We start from the raw sequence: 21,146 nt of genomic DNA, 5'->3' as shown, positions 1-21,146 counted from the left end.
TCTATTTGAATCACCTTCCCCTTTATATGAATATTTGTTATTAAGTAGGTATGAAAGAAGGAAACCTGGCTATTTGGTTTTCATCATTTAACAAACACTTTCTACTCAGCGAAGGGGAAATGCACCATCATTCATTAGGAAATTTGTTATATTTATACTGTGCCCCCTTCAAAAAAAATTGCTTAGGAAAATTGAGGGGCTTTGAGGACAAGGCCCACATGTGCAGTTTTTGCTTTTTCGAGGAATACGAGTTTGAAGTCTCAAAATCACATAGATCCTTAAGGCGGAAAGCAAATTTTTCACACAGTATTCATAAAGACCATTTTTACTTGAAATCATGAAAATCTCCATTTCTTCAAAAACTGCACTTGTGCGCCTTGTCCTCCAAGCACCTCAAGTTTCAAACTTTAGAACTGCAGGTGCCTTAAAACATCCTTTTAATGAATCAATAAGTCGCCAGGAGCAGACAACTTCGTTGTCCCTCTTCTTCGGTTGTTGACAGAATACATCTAAGTACATAAAGAGACCCTTTTTAGGTAAATATAAAGATAATAATTCAAAATTGTGAGGTAAAATTTGAGAGGAAATCTTCCTTCGGTAACATCTTGCAAGAAAGAAGTGAAAGTAAGGCAGGACTTCCGGAAAATAAAAATTTATTTAATTAACAATTTACAATTTTAACAGGGAATTTCAATGCAAATTATGCTGAGTAGCCATTGTATTCTATTGCATAATCTGCCTCTCTTTAACTGGTGTTTATTGAGTTACCAAGTTAATCTGAGATAATCATGAAATGACTTAAAAGAAACATTTTAACTGTAGATTGAATATAAAAATAATTATATTATGTTAAGACATAGTGAAATTTGCGTTAGTCATTTTGAAAAGTGAACAAAGTCGGACACGTTCCTGCATTACCCGAAATAATTTATCCGTATGCATTGCAGTACAAAATTTACAAACAACAAATAAAGTTGGGTTTGAAAATATCTTTTCGGCTCATCTAGTTTATTATGATACACGAACACCTAAGATGCTATCCACAAGCTTTGGGAAAATAAATTTCTTCCAAAAATCCAATGCGTCATTCATTGTATTTTGGATGCGATCACTGTCTAGTGTGACTTCTGCCACTTTAAATAAACCCGTTTCTTTAAAATTTGGGTAGGCAACAACGAAATAACCCTTCCTTTTCCCACACATTTTCATTTGCCAGTCCATTTGCGCGACTCGAATAGGGGCTGGCTCTGGCTCACTGCTATTTACATCCTTAAAATATTTATTAAATGTTTCCATTTTGACAGGACACTTAATTTCAACGATGTGAGTCCTCGTTAGACCATCCGGTGAGGCTCCAAATACAGGGTGCTTACCACTCATTACAAAACCGCTGCATGAGATTGGAGTCTTTATATGATTTTGAAATGCTTTTCGCACCAGGGGCTCTAAGTCTTTTCCTCGTTTCATAGCTTCTGTTTCCCTAAATTTCTGGACTCCCAGCACACTATTGACGGTAACTCCATCATCAGTCTTGCATCGCGATGCTTCGTGAGCTTTAGAGCCTGTGACCCTACCGAGACGAAAATCGAACCATAGCGAGTCATCGGCTTGACTCGCAGTTAGTCTCGCCAACTTCTTACACTCATCTTCCTTCATAATGCTGCTACAAAAAAGTACGAAATCGTCAGCATTTACATTGCAGCCAGAACCTATAAATTTCATTAACAAATGGTGAATTGCGTATGAAAATTTGACACTCAAATGTTGCTTCAGCAAAGATGAGCAAGATTTATTCTTGCATAGCTCCTTGGTAAGCTCTTTATAGAAGGCTTCTTCTTGTGTATTAGCTGCGTCATTGTCAACAACTGCAGCGACCTTTTGCTTAACCATTTTCTCCAACCTCATATCTTCCGGAGTTGAGGTCTTAATGCTTGATAGTTTTGATTTGTGCCAATAGCTTTGGACATCCGTGACCGATTTCTTTTCGGCCTCGCGGTGCAGCCAAGCGACAAATGCCACAGCGTGTTTGCAACAATCTGTGAAACAAAGAAACAAAGGCTAAGTATTGGTACAGAAAGGTTAATTCAGGACAAAGAGGTGGAAATCAGGCCTTTGACCCTGTTTGCTGTGAGGTGTAACATAACAAGGATGTGCATTTTAACAACTGGACATATTATCTACATTTGCTTTGTTGAATATCTTTAAAATTTAAATATTGAAAAATATTTGAAATTTGTCTCTCACCTTTACAATTTGAAAGTTGTTGAATTTTTGAGTTAAGCCAAAACTTACATTCCAACCTTCTTCACAAATTTATAAATTATGCTTCCATGCTTATTCAGACTAGCGAAGCGAACTGGTTTTAATTTTTCTTTCCCATCCATTTCTAAACTATTCCAGGATGGTTTCATCTTCACCGCTAAACATTCATGGCAAATAGTCTTCAGCATTACAAGACAATCTGATTGCAATCGAAAAATTGGAAATTGTAGCAAATAATGAAGAGAACGAAATGTTAAGGACATATGAGTTTGAATGAACTTTTAATATTTACCAGCACTTCCAGCACAATCAGCACAATACGCTTCCTTCACTTTTTCTTCTTTCTCGTCAATAACTACATGAACCTGATATGGTGGGCTGTTGATGCGATGTTCGGGTGTTATTTTTGCCATTACATGGCATGTCCCACCCTCGCGTTTCACTTGCACATAACCCACAGCGTTATCGCCATAAGAGACACGAGTTGATCTGAAAGCCATAAATTGTATTTTTAAAGGCAGCCATATGAAGAACAAAAATGAAAATTATTACGAAATTAGTAAGTTTATAGGATACTGATTTTTCACCAGCACATTATTACTACATTCCGAGGATCTCATGTATACAACCTCTCTTCATCAGGTTGTCATGCACCACCCCTCATTCAGAATCGTTACATTTTTGGTCAATATTATTTATTTTTTATGTTTTTCAGGAGTAGTTCCTTAATTTAACGTACTTCTGTCAATCGGAACTATTTGCATTATGAGATGAGCCGTGTATTGCATATATTCCTACGGCTCTCAGGGCTCATGAATTTATGCACATAGTTCTGTTTGGCAGAGATACATTGAATTTCGAGCAACATTCTTACTTTCCTTTGAGAGGAATAAAATGAGAGCAAAGATTTTGAAACTGAAGAATCGAGAAACATGATATGAGAGTTTCTCCTTCACATTAGGTAGCAATAGTTGTGGCTCCTTTTATAAACTGTGTCTGACTAATCATCAAAGACTGATTCGGAGATGATCAAAACCCGTCGAAGAACACTGCAATGCTTCCATTGGAAACCATTCTGAATAAAATGACCATGACATTGCCAAGACAATCAAACTTTGATTTTTGATTTAGCTTATTGAAGTGGCCCAGTAGTTAGCTCATCAGACTTGGGTGTCTGTTTCAAAAGTCCGGGTTGTGGCAAAAAAAATTCAAGGGACTTATTTGGATCTGACAAAATAGATCCGACCAAGTCATAATGCCTGATAGTTTGAAATCATAGAGTATGGATGTTTTACAATCCCGCTTATGACAATAAAATTCTGAAGAAAGTAGATGATTCCTCAAAAGCGTAAGCAGCCAAATAAAATAGGGGAGAAAAGATTTACGGACCTACCTCATAGTTTTCACATGCCTGAGCTCAGGCTCTTGGAACATTGGATTCTGAAAAAATTCTATCAGCATGGCAGTGTCCAGCCCCGGCAGATTTCCAGGGCAGGCTTGGACGAAGCCTGCTGCTGTTTGAGGCATTGGCATTTTTATAGAAATTTAAAAACTTCACTAAAAATTTCACACAAAACCAAAACCCTCACAGTTCGCGTTCGCACTTCGCATGTCCGGTTTGGAGGTTAGCTTTCGGAATGCGTTGTATCAACTCGAGGAAATAGAGATTTTATTCAGTTTTTGAGCCGACGAGGTTTTTTCCAGCGAATTTGTTGATTCAGTTTTCGAATGGCAATCATATATGTTCAAGTGGAAGGCAAATAATATTCATTTTTCATCTATGAAAGTCGCTAATTTAACATTGAGTTATATGGACATCAAATGTAAACATCGCCTCTCTACGTCATCATGGAATGTCACACTGTGATTGGCTGTCACAACTTTCAGCTTTTTTGACCTAAAGGAAAGCTTTTTGGAACTTTTTAATGCTTTTTTTGGCGTTTTCGCGAAAAATTACGCGGGACGAAGTTTCAACGTTTTTTGTGAAGGTGTGCCACTGGCCCAAATGAGTCACGGTGCGGGGGGGGGGGGGGGGTCAGCATTTTCAAATATCGTTTTTTCGGTCCATATGGTTAGAATTGGCATAAAAGGGGCTTATTGCGCATACTGGAAGATCAAATCTGTCTAACATCATTTCAAAATGGCGGCCGATTAAAGTTTTGAAACTATCCAGTTTCAAGGACAGACATTCTCAATTTATTAAGTTTAGTATGAGAATTTCCGGGATCTTTGAAATTATTTTTATTTTTTTGAGGGGGGGGGGGGATAAATATCGATCATTTCCCGCACTACTCGCTATCTCCCCCCCCCCCCCCCCCCATCGGAAGGGGGAATATTTTTGAAATAACTCTATTTGAGCGCATCTCTACAGGTATCCGTGGCGCTAATCTTCCTACAATTTTTATACCAAGTTACCCAATTTTATGCAGTTACAGGTTAAAATACTTTCAAATTGTTGCATTTAACAAGTTATTCGTGCATCAAAGAAGGTGTTTTTACACCATCCAGAATTTCTGGGGGGGGGGGGGGCAAATGAGACTATTTCAAATTCTGGGGGGGGGGGGCGGCCCCCCTTCGCACGCCTCTGTTACAGAGATTTTGGACTTAATCGATGCGATGTATCGCATGATCGCATGCCAGTTCGACCACGTCATGATAAAAACTCATGAAGTTTAACATCTCTGCGACCAACGCCCAAAACCGCAGGGGGACGTAACGTCACCGTTTTTTTACCGGCTGATGAGAGCAGAGAGCAGGGGAATATATTTTGCTGTCGACGGACTGATATCGACCAACTGCCACAATCTCGGCATTTCCATCCGATCATTCATGTTCTGTAGTATCGTTGAACATTTATTAAGAGAGTCCAAATGTCGCTTCATTTCATTGATATCCTTCATATATGGGCTGGGCCATTATCGGTCCGAGAAAATCAAACTAAAGATCAACAAAGCGACTCACACAAGAAAAGCAACACAGTTCGGGGTCGTTTCGGCAGAGTTATGTGGACTAAAGGGGTCAGTCGAGAAAACTATTTGTTTTGAACAATGTATCGCCTTCAATTTTCATTGCGATTAATCCACCGTACAACTGGCTTGTTGAGAAGAACGGGCATTTGCTGATTGGTTTCGCGCCTTCATTTCGTTTAACAAGCAACACATCATAAACCACAGACTGGCAACATTGTATGAGTTTCAGCGCTCTCTGTCGGCTTTTGGCCGCAACCCCTCTTGGGTCACATTGCCACAATCGATTCGATATATCGCAGGGGAGTCTTGTGGAGGTAATGCCGTTGGAGGTAATGCAGTATTCCCCTCTTTCGCGTTCCTCATTGCTTTCGATATATCGCTTAATTTGAGTGATATTCGTCGATCCTAAACAAAAAGTGTAAACATCTAAACGAGATCAAGGAGAAGAGAAAATATGCGTTAATATCGGTCTTTTTGCGCAATTTTTCCTCATTCTGTTTCTAGTGTGCACCCGACATTTTTCTATTTCGTAACTCACGCCACCTTTTCCACACTTAAATCGCGGTACTCAACTTTTCGTCTCCTCAAGTCGTACGTCCTCTCAACTTAACCTTGTAGTGTAGAACATGAAATTTTTGGAACTTGTTCGGGTAAAATAGGATTTTCCCCTTCGCTTTAGCAAATGACTGCCTGACACTTTGCATCCTGGAAATAATGGAAGAAATCTCCTCCGCTTCTGATGTTGATTTGGAGGATGGTGAAATTATCGATGACTCAGATTCCGACCTCAGCATCTTCAACATCAAAGAACTCAATCCGCTAACGGAAAAGCCTTCTTCAGTTAATTCTGGTATGTTTGATTAGAATCGAGTTTGGTCTGTATCTTTAACTTGTATTATTATCAGGGCAGGGATGAGCTGCTGTGTGATAGCACCTTCAAAATATTGAATTTCATGAGATTGCTCCATGGAACGACTCGCTGTAACGAGTAGCCTGTAAATGGAAGATCAACTGGACTTCATTTTGCAATTTGGAACTATAAATTCTGACTCATCTGAAAAAACACTTATGTGCATAGGGATACTAATAGCACATGCGTTGTTTTTAAACCGGGCCATAATTTATAGTTCCAAATTGCCAAATGCAGTCCACCTATCAGTAAATTGAATGTACATGACAAAGCGCTTCGCATTAATGTTGGCAAATGACCGCCTAGTGGGTTTTTACAATCTCTAGTCGCCAAAATTAACTCCCTCCCACTGGCTAAATGCTGGAGCCTTTACAGAGATCCTGAATTGCCATGGTTGCAATTTTTTGCTGTGTCATTAGATATACTCATTCGCTGAACCAATACCAATGCAAATGAGAGTATGGTGTACCCTCTGTAGGTTGATAGCCATAATGGAGATGCACTGGCAGCATGCGAGAAAATGATTTTTTTTTTTGTTGCAAGTGCACCATTTCCCTTACATGGGAACTATTTACCATGTGTGAGAAAAGATTTCAAGATGTGGTCTGAATGCGCTAAAATGGGGGAAAAAGCGATAATGAGGGATTAATTTAATGATAAAAATGAGAGACTGGAGAAGGCATTTACAACTGGACCGTGTTAATCAGAAAGGAAGTAAGCCACATCAGCTATTGCCAAATTTAATTGAGCAATTTAATATTTTACATGGAAACAATTGTGCGGATTTCAGTGAATTTCCTGCTAAGTGCGAAGAAAATTTCTTAAAATTTTCAAACGAATTCGCCTAAAAGTTCTCTTGTGAGAAGTTAAATTGCCTGGTTTTTGGCAATGGCTGATGTGGCTTGGTTACTTTCTGCTAAACGCAGTCCAACTGTGACAGTTATTACGCAATGAGCTATCATGAGCATAATCAATTTGGAGACTTGGCATTAAAAAAAGGAGCGTGTCAAAGTAGAGCATCAAACTGATAATTTGTGTTTGTGGAATTAGTTCATCGAAATCAACTTGGTAACAATCAGCTCAATTGGGCTTGCTACATTCAAGGATAATTGGTCAATAAATTATTTAAGGAATCTGATATTCTCAAACTGACTCATAGTCAGTGTCCCAGTTAATTTTAACGTGGCAGGTCTTCCAGTCTCTGCTACCCTCAACAAATATCCACAGAAATGCAAATTGGCAGAAAATTGAGAGGCTGTGTTATGAGGTTGTTAAGCTCCTGCATCAGAATAACCCTAGTAGCAGTGGCTGTTGGAGAAAAGTTGTAAAAAAACTCATAAATTTTAAGAGAACTTAAAATTTATTCAAAACCACTTGAAAATGACGTGAAAAAAACTCTTGAAATATCCGTATCAGGAAACCCTTTTTGGGGCTTTTTTTACTTAAAATTGATAAAATTTACGTATTTTTTTCCCTGCGTAATTCAACTTCCTGCAGGCAAAAACAAGGAAAAACAAGCGGTAAACAGAAAAGTATGAAGGGAAAAGTTGCAGCCCATAAAAATTGATGATATAGTTTATTGTTTTTCACGGAAATTTTATGTTTTCTTTTAATAAAAATAACACTATTTTTTTTTATTTAAAGGAATTCCCTAAAAGGGTTTCCTAAAACGAGTATTTTAAGAGTATTTTTACTTAAACTTTACAAACTCTTAAAATTTACAAGTTTTTTACATTTTTTTTTTTTGGACAACTTTTTGTAGAATTTTTTTTAAGAGCCATTGCTACTAGGGATGGCAGAAAATTGAGAGGCTGTGTTATGAGGTTGTCAAGCTCTTGCATAAGAGTAGCTATAGCTCTTCTCTAATCCTCTCACAGAGATCCAAAATTGATGGTGAAACTGCAAAAATGCATATCTTAGTTGCGGTGTTTCTAAATCTCTGCTCTTATTTAATCTTTTCAAAGGAAAAGGATCCAACATAGTGGCTTGAAATTCTTTTTGGAATATTCTTCACACAGAGAAGAAAAATCACTGAAGTTTTCAAGAAATGCTGCTGAGTATTTTTCTATTTAAAAATGAAGTGTGAAAGGGAGTTTGCAACCTTGCAAACAAAGATGTGCATTCCTGCAGGTTCACTGTCGATAAATTACAGGTGCATTTTTGAGGAATTAAGATTCAGTATCTGTTGTTCGACCATGAAGTTTAATTTTCTCTGTCTTTCCTCCTAACGTTGTGCGAAGGTGCCCTTAGAAAAATGTTCTCAGACAGTATATATTATGATAGGGCTCAATTTTTAGTAGTTTGAAGAGAATAACTATGAAATGAGAAATGCTATGTTCAGAGCACAGTATATCCTACTTTTAAGTGTGCAGAAACCTTGAATATAAAGCTCTGATAACTTCGATGTACAGTACAAAGTTTTAGCTATCATTTCGATGTGTACTTACCTTGAAGGAGTTTGTCCGAAGAGTTTTGGAAGAGCATTTTTACGTTCTTCAAAAGTAAGTATGAGAATTAAGTACTTTAGAGGTTTTTCAAACTATTTTGTAGGTATAAGAAAATGGATAAAAATAGCTTTAAATGACTGATGTATGTCATGATTGACTGTTACTGAGCTTTCTGAGATATTTTTTCTTTTTCGAAAATTTCATGAGAAAATAATTTACATTTTAATATGTCAGTCATTACCTCTTGGACTTCAGGAACTGGAAAATACTGACATTCGTCAAGGACTGAAAAATCTCAGAGAAAATGAAGAATCTCACTTGGGGATTGTTGTTATAAACCTGAAATTTCTTTTCCCTTCATTCTGTGACCACTTTGCTTTAAAATTTGGCAATCCACATTCCTTTTGTGTTTAGAAATAGAGGGAAGATGAAATAATCAATAGTTCTATTTTTACAAAAATTCAGTACATCTCAAGAGAAAGATTGGATTTAATTAGAAAATTTTCCATCAAAATTGAGAAAAAATCAAGAGATGAGAAAATTTAAGAAGAAATGACACCATGACTTTAGTTGAGGAATTGTAAGTAATGTGGGCCGATTGACTAAAAGTTTTGAAAGATTCCCTCATTTTTGTCTGATGATACAACATATCTGATGTAGAATATAAAATTAATTTGTAATGGAGTGCCAGAAGAAAAATATCAGTGACGATTTTCTATTAAAGTGTACTTGACTCAGCATTTTCATTAATAGCAGCCGTAGTAGCAATGACCTATTAAAAAAAAAAAAAAAAAAAAAAAAAAAAAAAAAAAATAATCTCAAAAACTGTTAAAATTTTCGTATTAGGTAACCCTGTTTGGCTATTTTGTAAGTAGAGTTTACGAGAAGTAAAATTTTAGGAGAAAAGTGTTAATAAAAACTCTTAAAATATCACTGGAGTTTTTTAAAAAAATTTTGAACATTTTTCGTGTTCAAAAATTACGGTTAATACCTATTTTAAGAGTTTTTTAAACACTTTTTTCTTGTAAATACCGCTCGTAAATTTTACTTATAAAGTAGTCAAAAACGGCTTCCTACTACAAATATTTTAACAGTTTTTTAAGAGTTTTCTTCTTGAAATTTAAGTGTTTTTACCGCGCAATAGACAGCACGTTTTCGGAATTTACATAATATTAATTGGATTACATTTTGCAATAAGGAACCACTATCTCTGGCTCTTCCATAAAAGCAAGTATCTTCATGGAGAAATTAATGGCACATATGTTGTTTCTAAAATGAGCCAGAAATAGTGGTTCCTTATTGCAAAATGTAATCCAATTGAGAAGTAGAGCAATAAATCATTAGAAAGCGTTATAATACGAAACCCTTTGAAGATTAATGCAAAAAATTTCGAGTGATTATCATTTCTACCAAAAGTACATGACCGAACAATGTGTTGTCTGTTACAGCGACAAAACTATTCCAGTGAAACCAACCATAGTGAGACTAATTCTCTGCTTTTTCTGCCCAATAGCATCAATTGAAGAGTGCTACACTTTTTCCACTGCATTAATTTACTTATCTTTAGTTACAGGTTCCGATATCCTTCTATTTCCTGTTCATAGTCCTTCCCCCAAGAAAAAACTTAACAAATCAAAGGAAAATAAAAAAGTTGATTTCGATGGGACCAAACTTGTCATCCAAATCCCAGGGCTTGCCGATTCCGCGAAGAGCAGAGGCGACCGACCACGGCACAAATCTCATCACCATCGCAGGAGAAAAAAAGCAGACAAAATCTATGAAGACTGGAACCGTAGTATAGATCTTCTAACCTCACCAAAAAAACGGAAAAAGCCTGTTAGAAGCTCTAATAAGTACAGCTCATGTGAGAGCCTGAGTAATGAGTGGCGTAGCTCAAAGAAAACATGCGTTGAACCGAAACAGTATCACGTACCTGTTGAGGGAAATCCATTGCTTGCAAAATTGCTCTATGCAGGTGACATCAACCCTGCGAGTGTAATTTTAAAGGAAAAAAATGGGAAGAATGAAAAACCTCAAGTAATTAATCTTATATCAGATGTTAGCTCCACTGACCTAAGTGTGGACCATGATGTCAAAAGTCCTATGTTCTCTACCACACTCTCTGATGTCACTGATGGTGGCTCTGATGACTTTGTTACAAACCAAAATGCCAAAGCACCGTCAGTCCATCATACAAAGCTCTCAGCATCTAGCTCAGATATAGTAGCAGCCAGTGATCCAATTACAACCTATAACCGCAACTGTCAAAATATAACGGAACCTCCCAGTAGTGGCACTCTATCCGAAACTGCCAAAATATTCTGTAATTCGGAGCCCCTTAAACATACTCCCATTATTCACATTGATGGAACATCGGAAATTTGTGGCCAGGCTTGCGAAGTGAAAGATTTTGATACCACCATTGCTCCCAAAAATCTTTCCCAGTCTTACCTATCATACAACAATAAATCCGACCAAAATGATGTGTATTCACCTGAGACTTTTACTCCGTTCGATTACAATACCCTTCAAGACTCAGAAACATTAGAGCTGCGTGCTGCCCTAGCCAATAAGAGTGATCTAGTCTCGGAAAACTACGACTGTATACCCATGAGTTGTAGTGAAGACGAAGATTTAAGCAGTGTTGACTCAAAGTCTGATAAATCGGAGGACTTGAAACCGCAACAACAAAATAATGACACGGACAGTGAGGAAGAAGAAGAACTGCGACTGAGAATAAGTGCTCTAAAAACGTGGCTGCAAAGGAAGTATGGAAAAACAAAACCAGGAGAAAACCAGAGTGCCTTTCAATCACCCATGGAAGGGGAAATCGAACAACCAGAAAGTTCTTTGACAAAAATTGCATCGTCCAGCTCAGAAAAAGAAGTCAGCCAAAAGAATAATTCGCCCGACATGCTATCCTCTCATTCTGGTCCTATCCAAAGTTTCGTAGATACTCCATTATCCCCTAGTGTGGACTCAGATCAAAGCTGTTCTTCCAATGCAGCAATATCAAGAAATCAAAGAACATCCAGTGTTATAGACAGGATTCCGTCTCCACTGCCAGCGGAAGAAATCATCAACGAGCAAAGAGAAGATAAAGAAATGGATGGTCCTCAAGATGAAGCTGATTTGAAGAAAGAAACTTCAGTTGCAACAATAGACAACAGTCTACTGGACGAAGAAGCGAGTGAAAATTATGAACTAGCCTTGCGTAGTTTATTAGTATCAAAATTACTAAAACAGAAGTTAGAAAACAGTAATGACCTTTTAACTGAGTCAAATTTAATCAACAAAGCATCTAGTTCCTTAATTTCTAAATCTCCAGGGAAGATTTCTAGTAATAGTAAAACAAGCCAGTCTTCTAAATTAATTGTTAATTCTAAGTACCGAACCGTTAACTCAACAAAGACAGTTGCTCAAAATCTTAAAAATTCCGCCAATAAATCTGGCTTAATACATTGTGATAGTTTCCAATCAAAATACGTGTTTAATAATTTTTATGAGCCACCTAGCCAAGTAGAAGATAGCAAACATTTAAGCTCTATTTCCAATTTTAAGATCCCTGTTGTTGAGAAGTTTGTTATTCACCTATCAGAAGACTCAGATTATGATTCTGACGAATCAGAGTGCAAGACTGCCCCTCATGAGAAGGGCGCTGGATCCAGTGAAAGCAGTTCGGGAAACGCAGTGAAAATACCCATGGTACACCTCTGTTAATATTTTTCAATAATTATTTACTTTGTAGCTTTTTGACTTTATCGCTTGGTCCCACTGTTCCTTTGAAAATGGTTAGCGAAAGAAAAGATAACAATCATTTATAAAAGAAATAATTTTTTAAAAAACTGTTCCATTATATTTGTACTTTTCACTCTTTCGCTCACATTTTCGCTTGATTCTTCATTTCATAGTGATAAATTATTCAAAAGTTCACGAGTATAAACATTTTTGACCAGATTTAATTAAGTTAATCTAGAGAGACATTTATCTAATGATGAAATAGCTAAATTTTAAATTATGTTGATTAATCCTTTACTTTGTAGACGAATTAAAATTTTTTCAAAAACCGATCATACTTAGATGACTTACTTTTTTATTATTCTTTACGCACAATGGCCATTTTGGGCAGGCTGCCCATCTTCAAGTGACTGAACTGGTATGGAAAAGTAAAAAATTCGGCGTGAAGATAGCCGCATCTGCACAGTTATTATCATGACTCTGGTTCCCTCGATCAGCTAAACTCACTTCAGATTCTATCACTGCATTCTTGTATGATTTGAGCAAGATTGGCGGTGTTGTCAATGTTGTCACATAGCTATCCAATTGAGTGTTAAGGAGCTCTTCATTTGTATGCTGGTCTATTTCTAATTGTTCAAGTAAATTTAATTTTTTGCCTTCATTACACTCTCTAATTAGGTTTACTTTGCACTTAACTGGGTTGCAATTAGAGTCCTTCAGATGGTCTGATATTGAGGAATGATTTTTCCTTTTATTATTTGCATTATTTTTATGTTCTGGAAATCTTATTTGTACTGTATGTCCTGTTTGACCCATGTATGTACATTTTTCCACATTCACAAACAATCTTGTAGCCGCCACTTTTTTAAGTGGGTCTATTTTTTCACCTGCATTGATAAGTAGGTTACCTAGATTTTTTGGATTGCTGTATGTTGTCTGCAATTTGTTCTTGGTGAACCTTTTTATTTTATCTGACAGGTTATTAAGTAATGAAAGGGATTGAAATCCAAGCTAGATCGTTTACCGTTTTCCCGCCAAATAGGAGTTTTTCTTTTTTCTTTTCAGCTTTCCTTCTGATTATTTTCAGGATGTCCTTCATATTGTAGCCATTGTTTTCAGCTATGTTTTCTTATAGAATTTAGCTCCGTATTATAAGCTGTTTTATGTGTACGTTGATTGAGTGTAATAAAGGCAAAAAATTAAATGTACTTGAACAATTAGAAATAGACCGGCATAAAAATAAAGAGCTCCTTAACACTCAGTTAGAGAGCTATGTGACGACATTGACAACACCGCCAATCTTGCTCAAATCATACAAGAATGCAGTGATAAAATCTGAAGTGAGATTAGCTGATCTAGGGAACCAGAGTCGTGATAATAACCGCGCCGACGTGGCTATCTTCACGCCGAATTTTTAACTTTTCCATACCAGTTCAGTCTCCTGAAGATGGGCAGCCTGCCCGAAATGGCCATTGTGCGTAAAGAATAATAAAAAAGTAAGTCATCTAAAAAAAAGTATAATCGGTTTTTGAAAAAATTTTAATTTGTGTAGAAAAAAGTGTTCATAGTGCCGATAAAGTGTTAGAAAAATTGTGCAGTATGCTACAACATAGTAATCCTTTCTTGTACCATTTTAGCTGTCTCTGAAAATTAATTAAATGTAATTTTGTACACAATGTTGTATCTTTAAGCAATTTTCCATTATTTTTGTATTAATTCGTACATTTCTTCCAGGTGGTGCCAAAATCCAAAAGCTCATCAAAAATAACTGAATCCACACAACGCATGGTGGGCGAGTCTTGTTCCACCACATCAATCCATAATACTGGCAGGGATAAATCTCCAGTTTCAAAAACTGCTTTAAGTGACAGGCAAAATAGAGTTACTAAAAGTAGTCGTTTACAAACTGAAAAATCCAGAAGAGATACGCTTGAATTTCAGACTCGCAAAACTAATTCGGCCGCTATAACTTCAAAATTAGTGAAGACGTCCGGTGCCGATAAGTTGGCTGTTTTATCTAGTCCTAGAAAAATTACCTCTAGTTCATCTCTTGTCAGTATGGATGGGAGTGAAACGGAATCTACCTCTGTATTGAAAGAAGCAAAGAATGTGTCGAACTCACCGAGTAGCCATGAAAAACTGGGAAAAGCAAACAGCATGCTTATCTCAAATGTTCTTGTACCCGTTGAAAAGAAACTCCTGAAGTCAAGGTGATTTTCATTACGAAACCTATAAAAAACTTCCTGAACTAATCCTTCGTTTCCTTTCTTCTAATTGTTTGTTCAGCTGTGATAAAGGACTGCCTGTTCTACTTAAAATTCATGTATTGGTAGAGGAACCAGTCAAGAATTCATAATTGGGGGGCTTGGAGGACGTGGCGCATAAGTGCATTTTTATAAAGTTGAGATTTCAATGATTTCAAGTAAACTTGCTCTTGATGCATATTCTGGGAAAAATTCGCTCTGAAATTCCAATTTTTAAGCTCTCAAAGTCAGTTTGAGCTTTCCTCCCGCCAGAAGGATCCATGTAATCTCAAAACTTCAAATAAGTATTTCTCGAAACAGCAAAAACCGCACTTATGTACTTTGCCCTCCGAGCCCCTTAATTTTTTCAGAAGACCAACAAACATATTCCTATGAAATTTTATTAAGTGAATTTGACCTAATTTGTCTCATACAGGGTGTTCCAAATGTCCAGCCCCCCCTCTCTAACTTTTGAACGGTTCAAAAGTTAGAGAGGGGGGGGCTGGACTTTTGGAACACCCTGTATATTCGTCCATATTGTATGATGAAAGAGGATTTTTTTATATTTTGTAATCACTTCTATAGTTTGTAATTTTACTCTCTTATTTTGCAGACTGAATCTTTTGACAAATTTGGATTCTATGCAAGGCTGTGTGAGTTCTTGCGAGGAGAATGCATCAAAATGCTCGAAGTCGTTCGCTAAAATTGTTCAGCTTCAAAAGGCACTAAAAATGGCCACATCGGAATACAAGACTCAGTTTAAAAGCTTAAAAGATAGTTTGCAGTGTTACAAGGTGCAAAGTCAAAAAGTTTCATCTTGTTTGGGTGAATACGCTCAAACGCAGAAGGACTGTGCTAAAGCGGGCAAGCAGATTTTAGGACCCAATTACAAGTAAGAATTAATGCATTCCTAGATTAAAGGTCCTTTTTGAGCGCTACGCTCTCAAACCTCCCCCTTCACTTTCTTCAGCCACTTTGCACCAATGAATAACTTTGGTCGTAATTGTACCTCCCGACGACAAGAGATCAGACAATTAACCAGATAGGTAGCTACAAATAACTTGTACAGGAAATTGATGTTATGAGAGGCCAGTGAGCCTTTTATAGTGATCTTTCCAGTTTAACAGAGCCTGGGTAAGGATAAAAATTTTGGTAAGAGCCAATTTTTGCCATCTTCTTTTTATCCATTTTTGGGAGGCCTTTATTAGCTGCCTCCAATAGAACTTTTGCCTGCCTTGGAGATTCGCGATTCTTGTACTTTTTCTTTCGTAAAATGTTTTGAGAAACACGATGGTGCAACTGGTTATCTTTGAAACAAACTTCGAAACTCAAAAAGAGCTCTCAAAGTTGAGGCTGTAATGAAGGAGTCTGCCTACGAAGTCTACTTCTATGTCCAGTCAAACCTTCCATGCGCAGATACAGCAAATTTGTCGAGCAAGAATTTCAAGGAATGGAAGAAAACCCCCCTAAAAAACGCATTTATCAAGTTACTAATGTTGGTAAACAGGGCGTCTAGCATCAAGATTTTCCCGTTTCTATCAGGATTTGAGGCCAATCAGGATTTAATTCCGATTTCATCAGTATTCGAGAAAAAGCGGTCGTAAAATCAGGGTTTGAGAAAAGTCAGCCTCCTGATCGGATTTTTTTATCGAGCTATTTTTTCATTGATTCGCACTTGTTTTTAATCCTTAGAACCTAATTCTAGGGTTCTGCTTTCGCATATGCTTTTGCAGAAGTTTCAATTTTTCTCCGCAAAATCCGTATTTGATCAGGATTTGGAAAAATTATGAAATCAGGATTTGTCATTCAAAAAGCAGGAAAAATTACGCTTTTGCAGAAATTTTAATTTTTCTCCGCAAAAAAAATCAGGATTTTGAAAAATCATGAAATCAGGATTTAGCAGTCAAAAATCAGGAAAAATCAGAATTTCATCAGGATTTCCCTGAATGAAGAAAAACTAGACACCGTGGTGAAGGATGGATTTTATTTTATGATCTCCGAACATGATTTCCTTTACCTGTACTCACTGTTTCTTTTTTTATTCTCAGGACTCCAAATGAAGGCATGTCAGCTATGGCTATGAAATTCAAACTGATGAAAGAGAAGAAATTGGAACTCCTGAACAATGCTTCCATTGCCGCTGAAATAAAAAAAGCCAACTTTAGTTCAGATGCGTCAAGCACAACCGTTTCTGCTGCGCTAAAGAGTATCAGTGAGGGCAGTGCCCAAGATAAGTCCCTCGATCCCACTGCAATTCCAACAATAATGGTTACCAACGCTGACTCCTCCGATCATCGTAAAAGTACTTCAAATGTCTCTCAGCCAGGAGACGTGTCCGTAGAAATAACTTGTCATAAAGCTGTTGAGGCCAAAACTGTGATAAATGCTTCTTGTGATAGTAGTAGTGTTCAAGTCTCCGCAGCCGACTCGGCAACCCTGATTGGGAGTAGCCAGAAAATAGTTTTAGGAAACCCAGAGCCAAGTTCAGGAAATGTCAGTGGTGACACTTGTGAAAATGAAAGTACCGCATTGAGGAGCAATGAAAGAGTTGGAACAAGCTCGAGTCCCCAAATTTCGAGTCCCCCGCCTTTGCCAGAAGCGTTGTTAGCAATGTTGGAAGTCATGGAGTGCGAGGAATCGAAGAAAGAAGGAGTTTCTAAGTGCCAGCAAAAGTTCACAAAGTACACTCCGGTTCTCTCGTCTCTGAGCAGGTAAAATGCACTATTTTGACGTATATTTTCGACTTAAAAAGTCTGAAAATGTCAATTTTCCTTTAGCTGCTTGAATATTCTAACAATGATTCTACATTTTTGGATAGGATAATTTTCAGTAACAATACTTGAGTGTACGGCTACGATACGGAGACAAAACTCTAATCATCCTTTTGGGTTGAAAAATGTAGTGCAAGACCGAAAAAAGAGAGACAAGTTCGGTCAAACATAAAAATCGCGAAACACCCATGATGTTGCCTTACTTCAAGCCACATACCAACGAAGCTAATGAAGATTTTTCAAATTTGTGAACATAGCGTTCTTAAGTATATTTCCAGTAATCAGGAAAGTTTAAGAAAACCTGATTCGGACGCATTGTGGACTAGTTATGACCAAAATCCGGTTTCTAATCTAACAGACCTCGTACATATTGATGGCGAAACTATCATAACACTATCGTTTACGGTTTTTCAAAATCTCCGTTCCCATTTTATTTTCCTGACGGAGAAAATATCAACATTATTTCTTGAAGTTTTCACAGAAATTTCTTTGCCTACAGTAGGAAAATCGTGAAAGTGTTTAAAAAATGGTGTCAAGTATTTAACCATTCAAAAAGTAAAGTACAACAGGAAGTGTGCAATGTCGCAAAGTGAAACACATGGTTTGAAAGTTTCACTGTCAATATTAAGTATTTGTTCGGTAATGTCTTCAATTTCTTATTTTCTGTGGTGAATTGCCATGAAAGCAAACTTGATATCTATATTTAATCTAATGTTTGCCTTATTATTGAGTCAAATTCTGATTTCGAAGGTAAGTGGTTATGATATTAGTATTCCATACGATGTAATCAATTTTAGTGAGCAACTGTATGTATCAATGCTCAAAGCATCCTTCATTTTCTCTTGTCAAATATTTTGTTTTTTGGGGATCATTGTTGACAGATCCAGTGGCAGAGACGAGAAATATAGCGTGGATAGCATAATTTGCCCATTCAATCTACAAGGCACCTGTAGAGATGAAACTTGTGAGTACAAACACCTGCCTAACTAACTCAACTACGGTATGTATTTTGTACTCTAGCAAAGTGATAGACACAATTTAAGCACCTGATCTGAAGCCCGCTCATCTTTCCTTACCCCTAGAATGATAGGTTTTGCCTGTCGTTTTCACAATCAATTTTTGTTTAGTTATTTTCATAATCTTAATCCCAACTTTTTCCCTCGCTTTCCTCTGAAGATTTTAGTCTCGGAATAGAATTTCATCAACCCCTCATATTTTCGAGAGTTGTCGCAGTTGAAGGTTTTGGAAATGTAGTTGATCTCACCTAATCTATGTCAAATGAGTACTTTAAGGTTTACACCATCATAATTTCAACTTCTCCGCTAACAAGGAGGCATCTAGCCAAGGGCAAGGGAAGGGGTCCAGGCAAGGGAAAATAATAATTTGAAGAATGACATGTGGTGAAAGTGTAGTAGGTTTTGTTTTTATTATTAATTGCATATAGTTACCGCCAACTTTTGAGATGGCATCATTAATGGAGATTAATATCTTCAAGTACCTGACCATTTTATTTTGAATTTCTAAAAGACAACTTTGGGAAGATTATTTCAATTTGCACCGGAAACAAGTGAAGGCAGAAGTTGTTGAAAGGTCTAATGAAGAGTCCTTTTAATTGCAAAATTTCCCCAGAACGCATTTAATATTCATCTCTGCAAAGAACGCATCGACTCTCCCAAGAAAGTTCAGTCAAACTTGCTGTGTAGCTAAGGTTTCGTGAAGCACCTTTTATTATTGAAGAAATTTCATGTATCTTTATGTCTTTTCACAAGACATTATGCATTTTTGGAATTATTGATTCTATAATTTCATGCGCAATAGCAAGATTTTTCAGGTCGAATGTCTCTTAACTTGTGGATACTCGTTGAATATCTGTATGAGCTCAAGACTCAGGCATCCAGTTCTTTAGCCTCATTTTTTTTTTTTTTTTTTTTTTTTTTTTTTGTATTGTTTTGTTTCTTCAAATTCATTTGCGTTTACAAACTGCCGTGATTTTGAGGAGCACTTGGCGGTTGAAATTTTTTCATTTGATCTTACTTTGATGATCTCATATGCAGCTTTTGTCAGTAGGCAACAGTTTAAAAGTGGTCATTTGATGGAATATTCATTGTTGGTCGTTTTTTTCCCCCTTTTTTTTCTTTGGTCAGACAAGTCAACTTTTGAGATGAAAAGTTGCGTCTCAATAATATCTGACATTGCCCGAAACATGCAATTCAGCAGTTAAAATTGTTGAGCTTGAACAGTTCGTTGTATTTCAAATTAATTTTTATGTTCCATCCAAAAAGAAAATTCATGTAAAATCAGCTTTAACTGCATGCTTCCCAAACGTTGTTTAATAGCTTCAGGTAGAATATGAAAGGCATCTCTCTTTCCCTTAGGTTTCCTTAAACCCTATCATTTTTTAATAGCTTCAGGTAGAATATGAAAGGCATCTCTCTTTCCCTTAGGTTTCCTTAAACCCTATCATTTAGGAAGTTAATGATCGTCACTTATAGCTCTCGTATCATTATTGCTTTCAGCATTTATATTTTTCCCCTCTATTCACTTAGTATCTCATTTGCTCCTGCCATGAGTATTGATTCGATAATCAGTCTCCCAACTCCAAAATTTCCGTTTTTTAGCTGGCTTTAAATTAAAGAAGACTACAGAGAGAAAGCTGCTTTACAGCGACACCCTAATTGTGCCATTAGTTCTGTAACCAAATTTTACCGGTAACTGTGTGGTTTAGTTAGTAAAAGTCCATGCTAAACATGCTTATGCACTTTTAAACTGCGACAGAAGATCCGCCATTTTGATTCTTGCATTTTATTTCCACACTGAACGGACATCAGACAATCTTTTGTCACAGTCTAGAAGTGCTTAAACTTATTTGGCTAACAGCTAACGGAATGAGGGATTTTGTGAAGATAATAATAATGTTGAATTATTCTATCTCTGCGCCTATACTGACCCCTCTGATGAATTCTTACAACAATCCAATCATGCAATCATAGATTTTCTCTACTTTAGTCGGTCTCTGCAGAGGCTGTATTCACTACCCTAATTATCACTGCCAAATGTTTTTCCTCGAGGATCAAGAGAAACCATTTCTGGTGGTTTTTTTTTTAAACAGTCATCTTTCCGTGCAGCCCTCTTAATCTCGCTTTGGTACTTACCCCGAGTCTCTAGTTTTTGTGGCAGTTATCTTATGACATGAACAATCACAATCAGCCTACTTACCTCAGTTATTTATTATCTTTCAATACTCACTGGCTTGTTTTGTTTTTACACTAAAGTTGTTGTTCTCTCACCATCAAGGTCTGATATTATCTAATCAGTACGTCTTTTATATATCTTCATTCATCAATAAACATCATTTTCATTTCTGTCTCTCCAATGATGCTTACAAGTAACGGTCCTAGTTAATTTTAAATTCAAATTTTTACGAATGGTTCAAATTCGAAAATGCATACGTTTATTTTTGGAGTCTTTTCCTTTATTTTCACCCCGATGTAGCAAGTTTTTCAGTAATCGAGCATTTTTCTTCTATACTGTAATTTTAAATACGAATCTTAATCGAATTTAAATTTCTTACACGAGTTTATATTTATACTATACTTCAGAAGCATTTCCAAAGCGAACCTTTTGAATATTGTCGGAAGCAGCATTTTCCTACTCTCGATTTCCTACTGCAGGAACAAAGTGTTATCAAGTTTCTTGATGTTCTTGTTTCTTTATTTATAATTTTTTTAGGACTCATTTTATTTTTCCAGTCTGTTGTTTTTTATTTGTACAGTTGTTTTGATTCGTAATAAAGTATTTTTATTTTA

General features: G+C 36.7%; 2 protein-coding genes across 5 annotated transcripts; one reads left to right on the top strand and one right to left on the bottom strand.

Moving 5' to 3' along the window:
• Window positions 1–636: 636 nt before the first annotated feature.
• On the bottom strand, window positions 637–4,157 carry LOC109034699 (uncharacterized). The gene is made up of 3 exons (XM_019047976.2): window positions 3,656–4,157; window positions 2,555–2,751; window positions 637–2,036 (listed from the first exon to the last, which is right to left on the bottom strand). Exons 1-3 carry the CDS (start codon window positions 3,793–3,795, stop codon window positions 1,012–1,014), a joined length of 1,362 nt encoding a protein of 453 aa, XP_018903521.2. The 5' UTR covers window positions 3,796–4,157; the 3' UTR covers window positions 637–1,011.
• Window positions 4,158–5,600: 1,443 nt separating this feature from the next.
• Window positions 5,601–21,146, top strand: LOC109039205 (uncharacterized). 4 transcript variants are annotated; one of them, XM_072305504.1, is made up of 6 exons: window positions 5,601–6,081; window positions 10,162–12,293; window positions 14,061–14,536; window positions 15,183–15,461; window positions 16,618–17,280; window positions 18,222–21,146. In XM_072305504.1, exons 1-6 carry the CDS (start codon window positions 5,946–5,948, stop codon window positions 18,328–18,330), a joined length of 3,795 nt encoding a protein of 1,264 aa, XP_072161605.1. In that variant the 5' UTR covers window positions 5,601–5,945; the 3' UTR covers window positions 18,331–21,146. The 4 variants fall into 4 exon arrangements, 3 of the variants coding, with proteins under 3 accessions (XP_072161605.1, XP_072161603.1, XP_072161602.1); XM_072305502.1 differs by having other exon boundaries at window positions 10,156–12,293; XR_011900693.1 differs by having other exon boundaries at window positions 5,940–12,293; window positions 18,222–19,715; window positions 19,785–21,146.

The sequence above is a fragment of the Bemisia tabaci genome, chromosome 10 (genome assembly GCF_918797505.1).
Source record: "Bemisia tabaci chromosome 10, PGI_BMITA_v3".
In the NCBI taxonomy this organism is placed as follows: Eukaryota; Metazoa; Arthropoda; class Insecta; order Hemiptera; family Aleyrodidae; genus Bemisia; species Bemisia tabaci.
Note: the sequence above shows the minus strand (reverse complement) of the source record. Positions and strands in the feature narration are given on the sequence as shown.

What these genes read in the sequence shown, in the direction of transcription:
- LOC109034699 (XM_019047976.2), bottom strand. Translation starts at nt 3,795, where the DNA reads ATGCCAATGCCTCAAACAGCAGCAGGCTTCGTCCAAGCCTGCCCTGGA. An exon ending in AGGCATGTGAAAACTATGAG is followed by an intron (nt 2,752 to 3,655) that starts GTAGGTCCGTAA and finishes TATGGCTTTCAG; the next exon opens with ATCAACTCGTGTCTCTTATG. An exon ending in TGATTGTGCTGGAAGTGCTG is followed by an intron (nt 2,037 to 2,554) that starts GTAAATATTAAA and finishes TTTGTTTCACAG; the next exon opens with ATTGTTGCAAACACGCTGTG.
- LOC109039205 (XM_072305501.1), top strand. Translation starts at nt 9,966, where the DNA reads ATGCAAAAAATTTCGAGTGATTATCATTTCTACCAAAAGTACATGACC. An exon ending in ACGCAGTGAAAATACCCATG is followed by an intron (nt 12,294 to 14,060) that starts GTACACCTCTGT and finishes CATTTCTTCCAG; the next exon opens with GTGGTGCCAAAATCCAAAAG. An exon ending in AAGAAACTCCTGAAGTCAAG is followed by an intron (nt 14,537 to 15,182) that starts GTGATTTTCATT and finishes CTTATTTTGCAG; the next exon opens with ACTGAATCTTTTGACAAATT.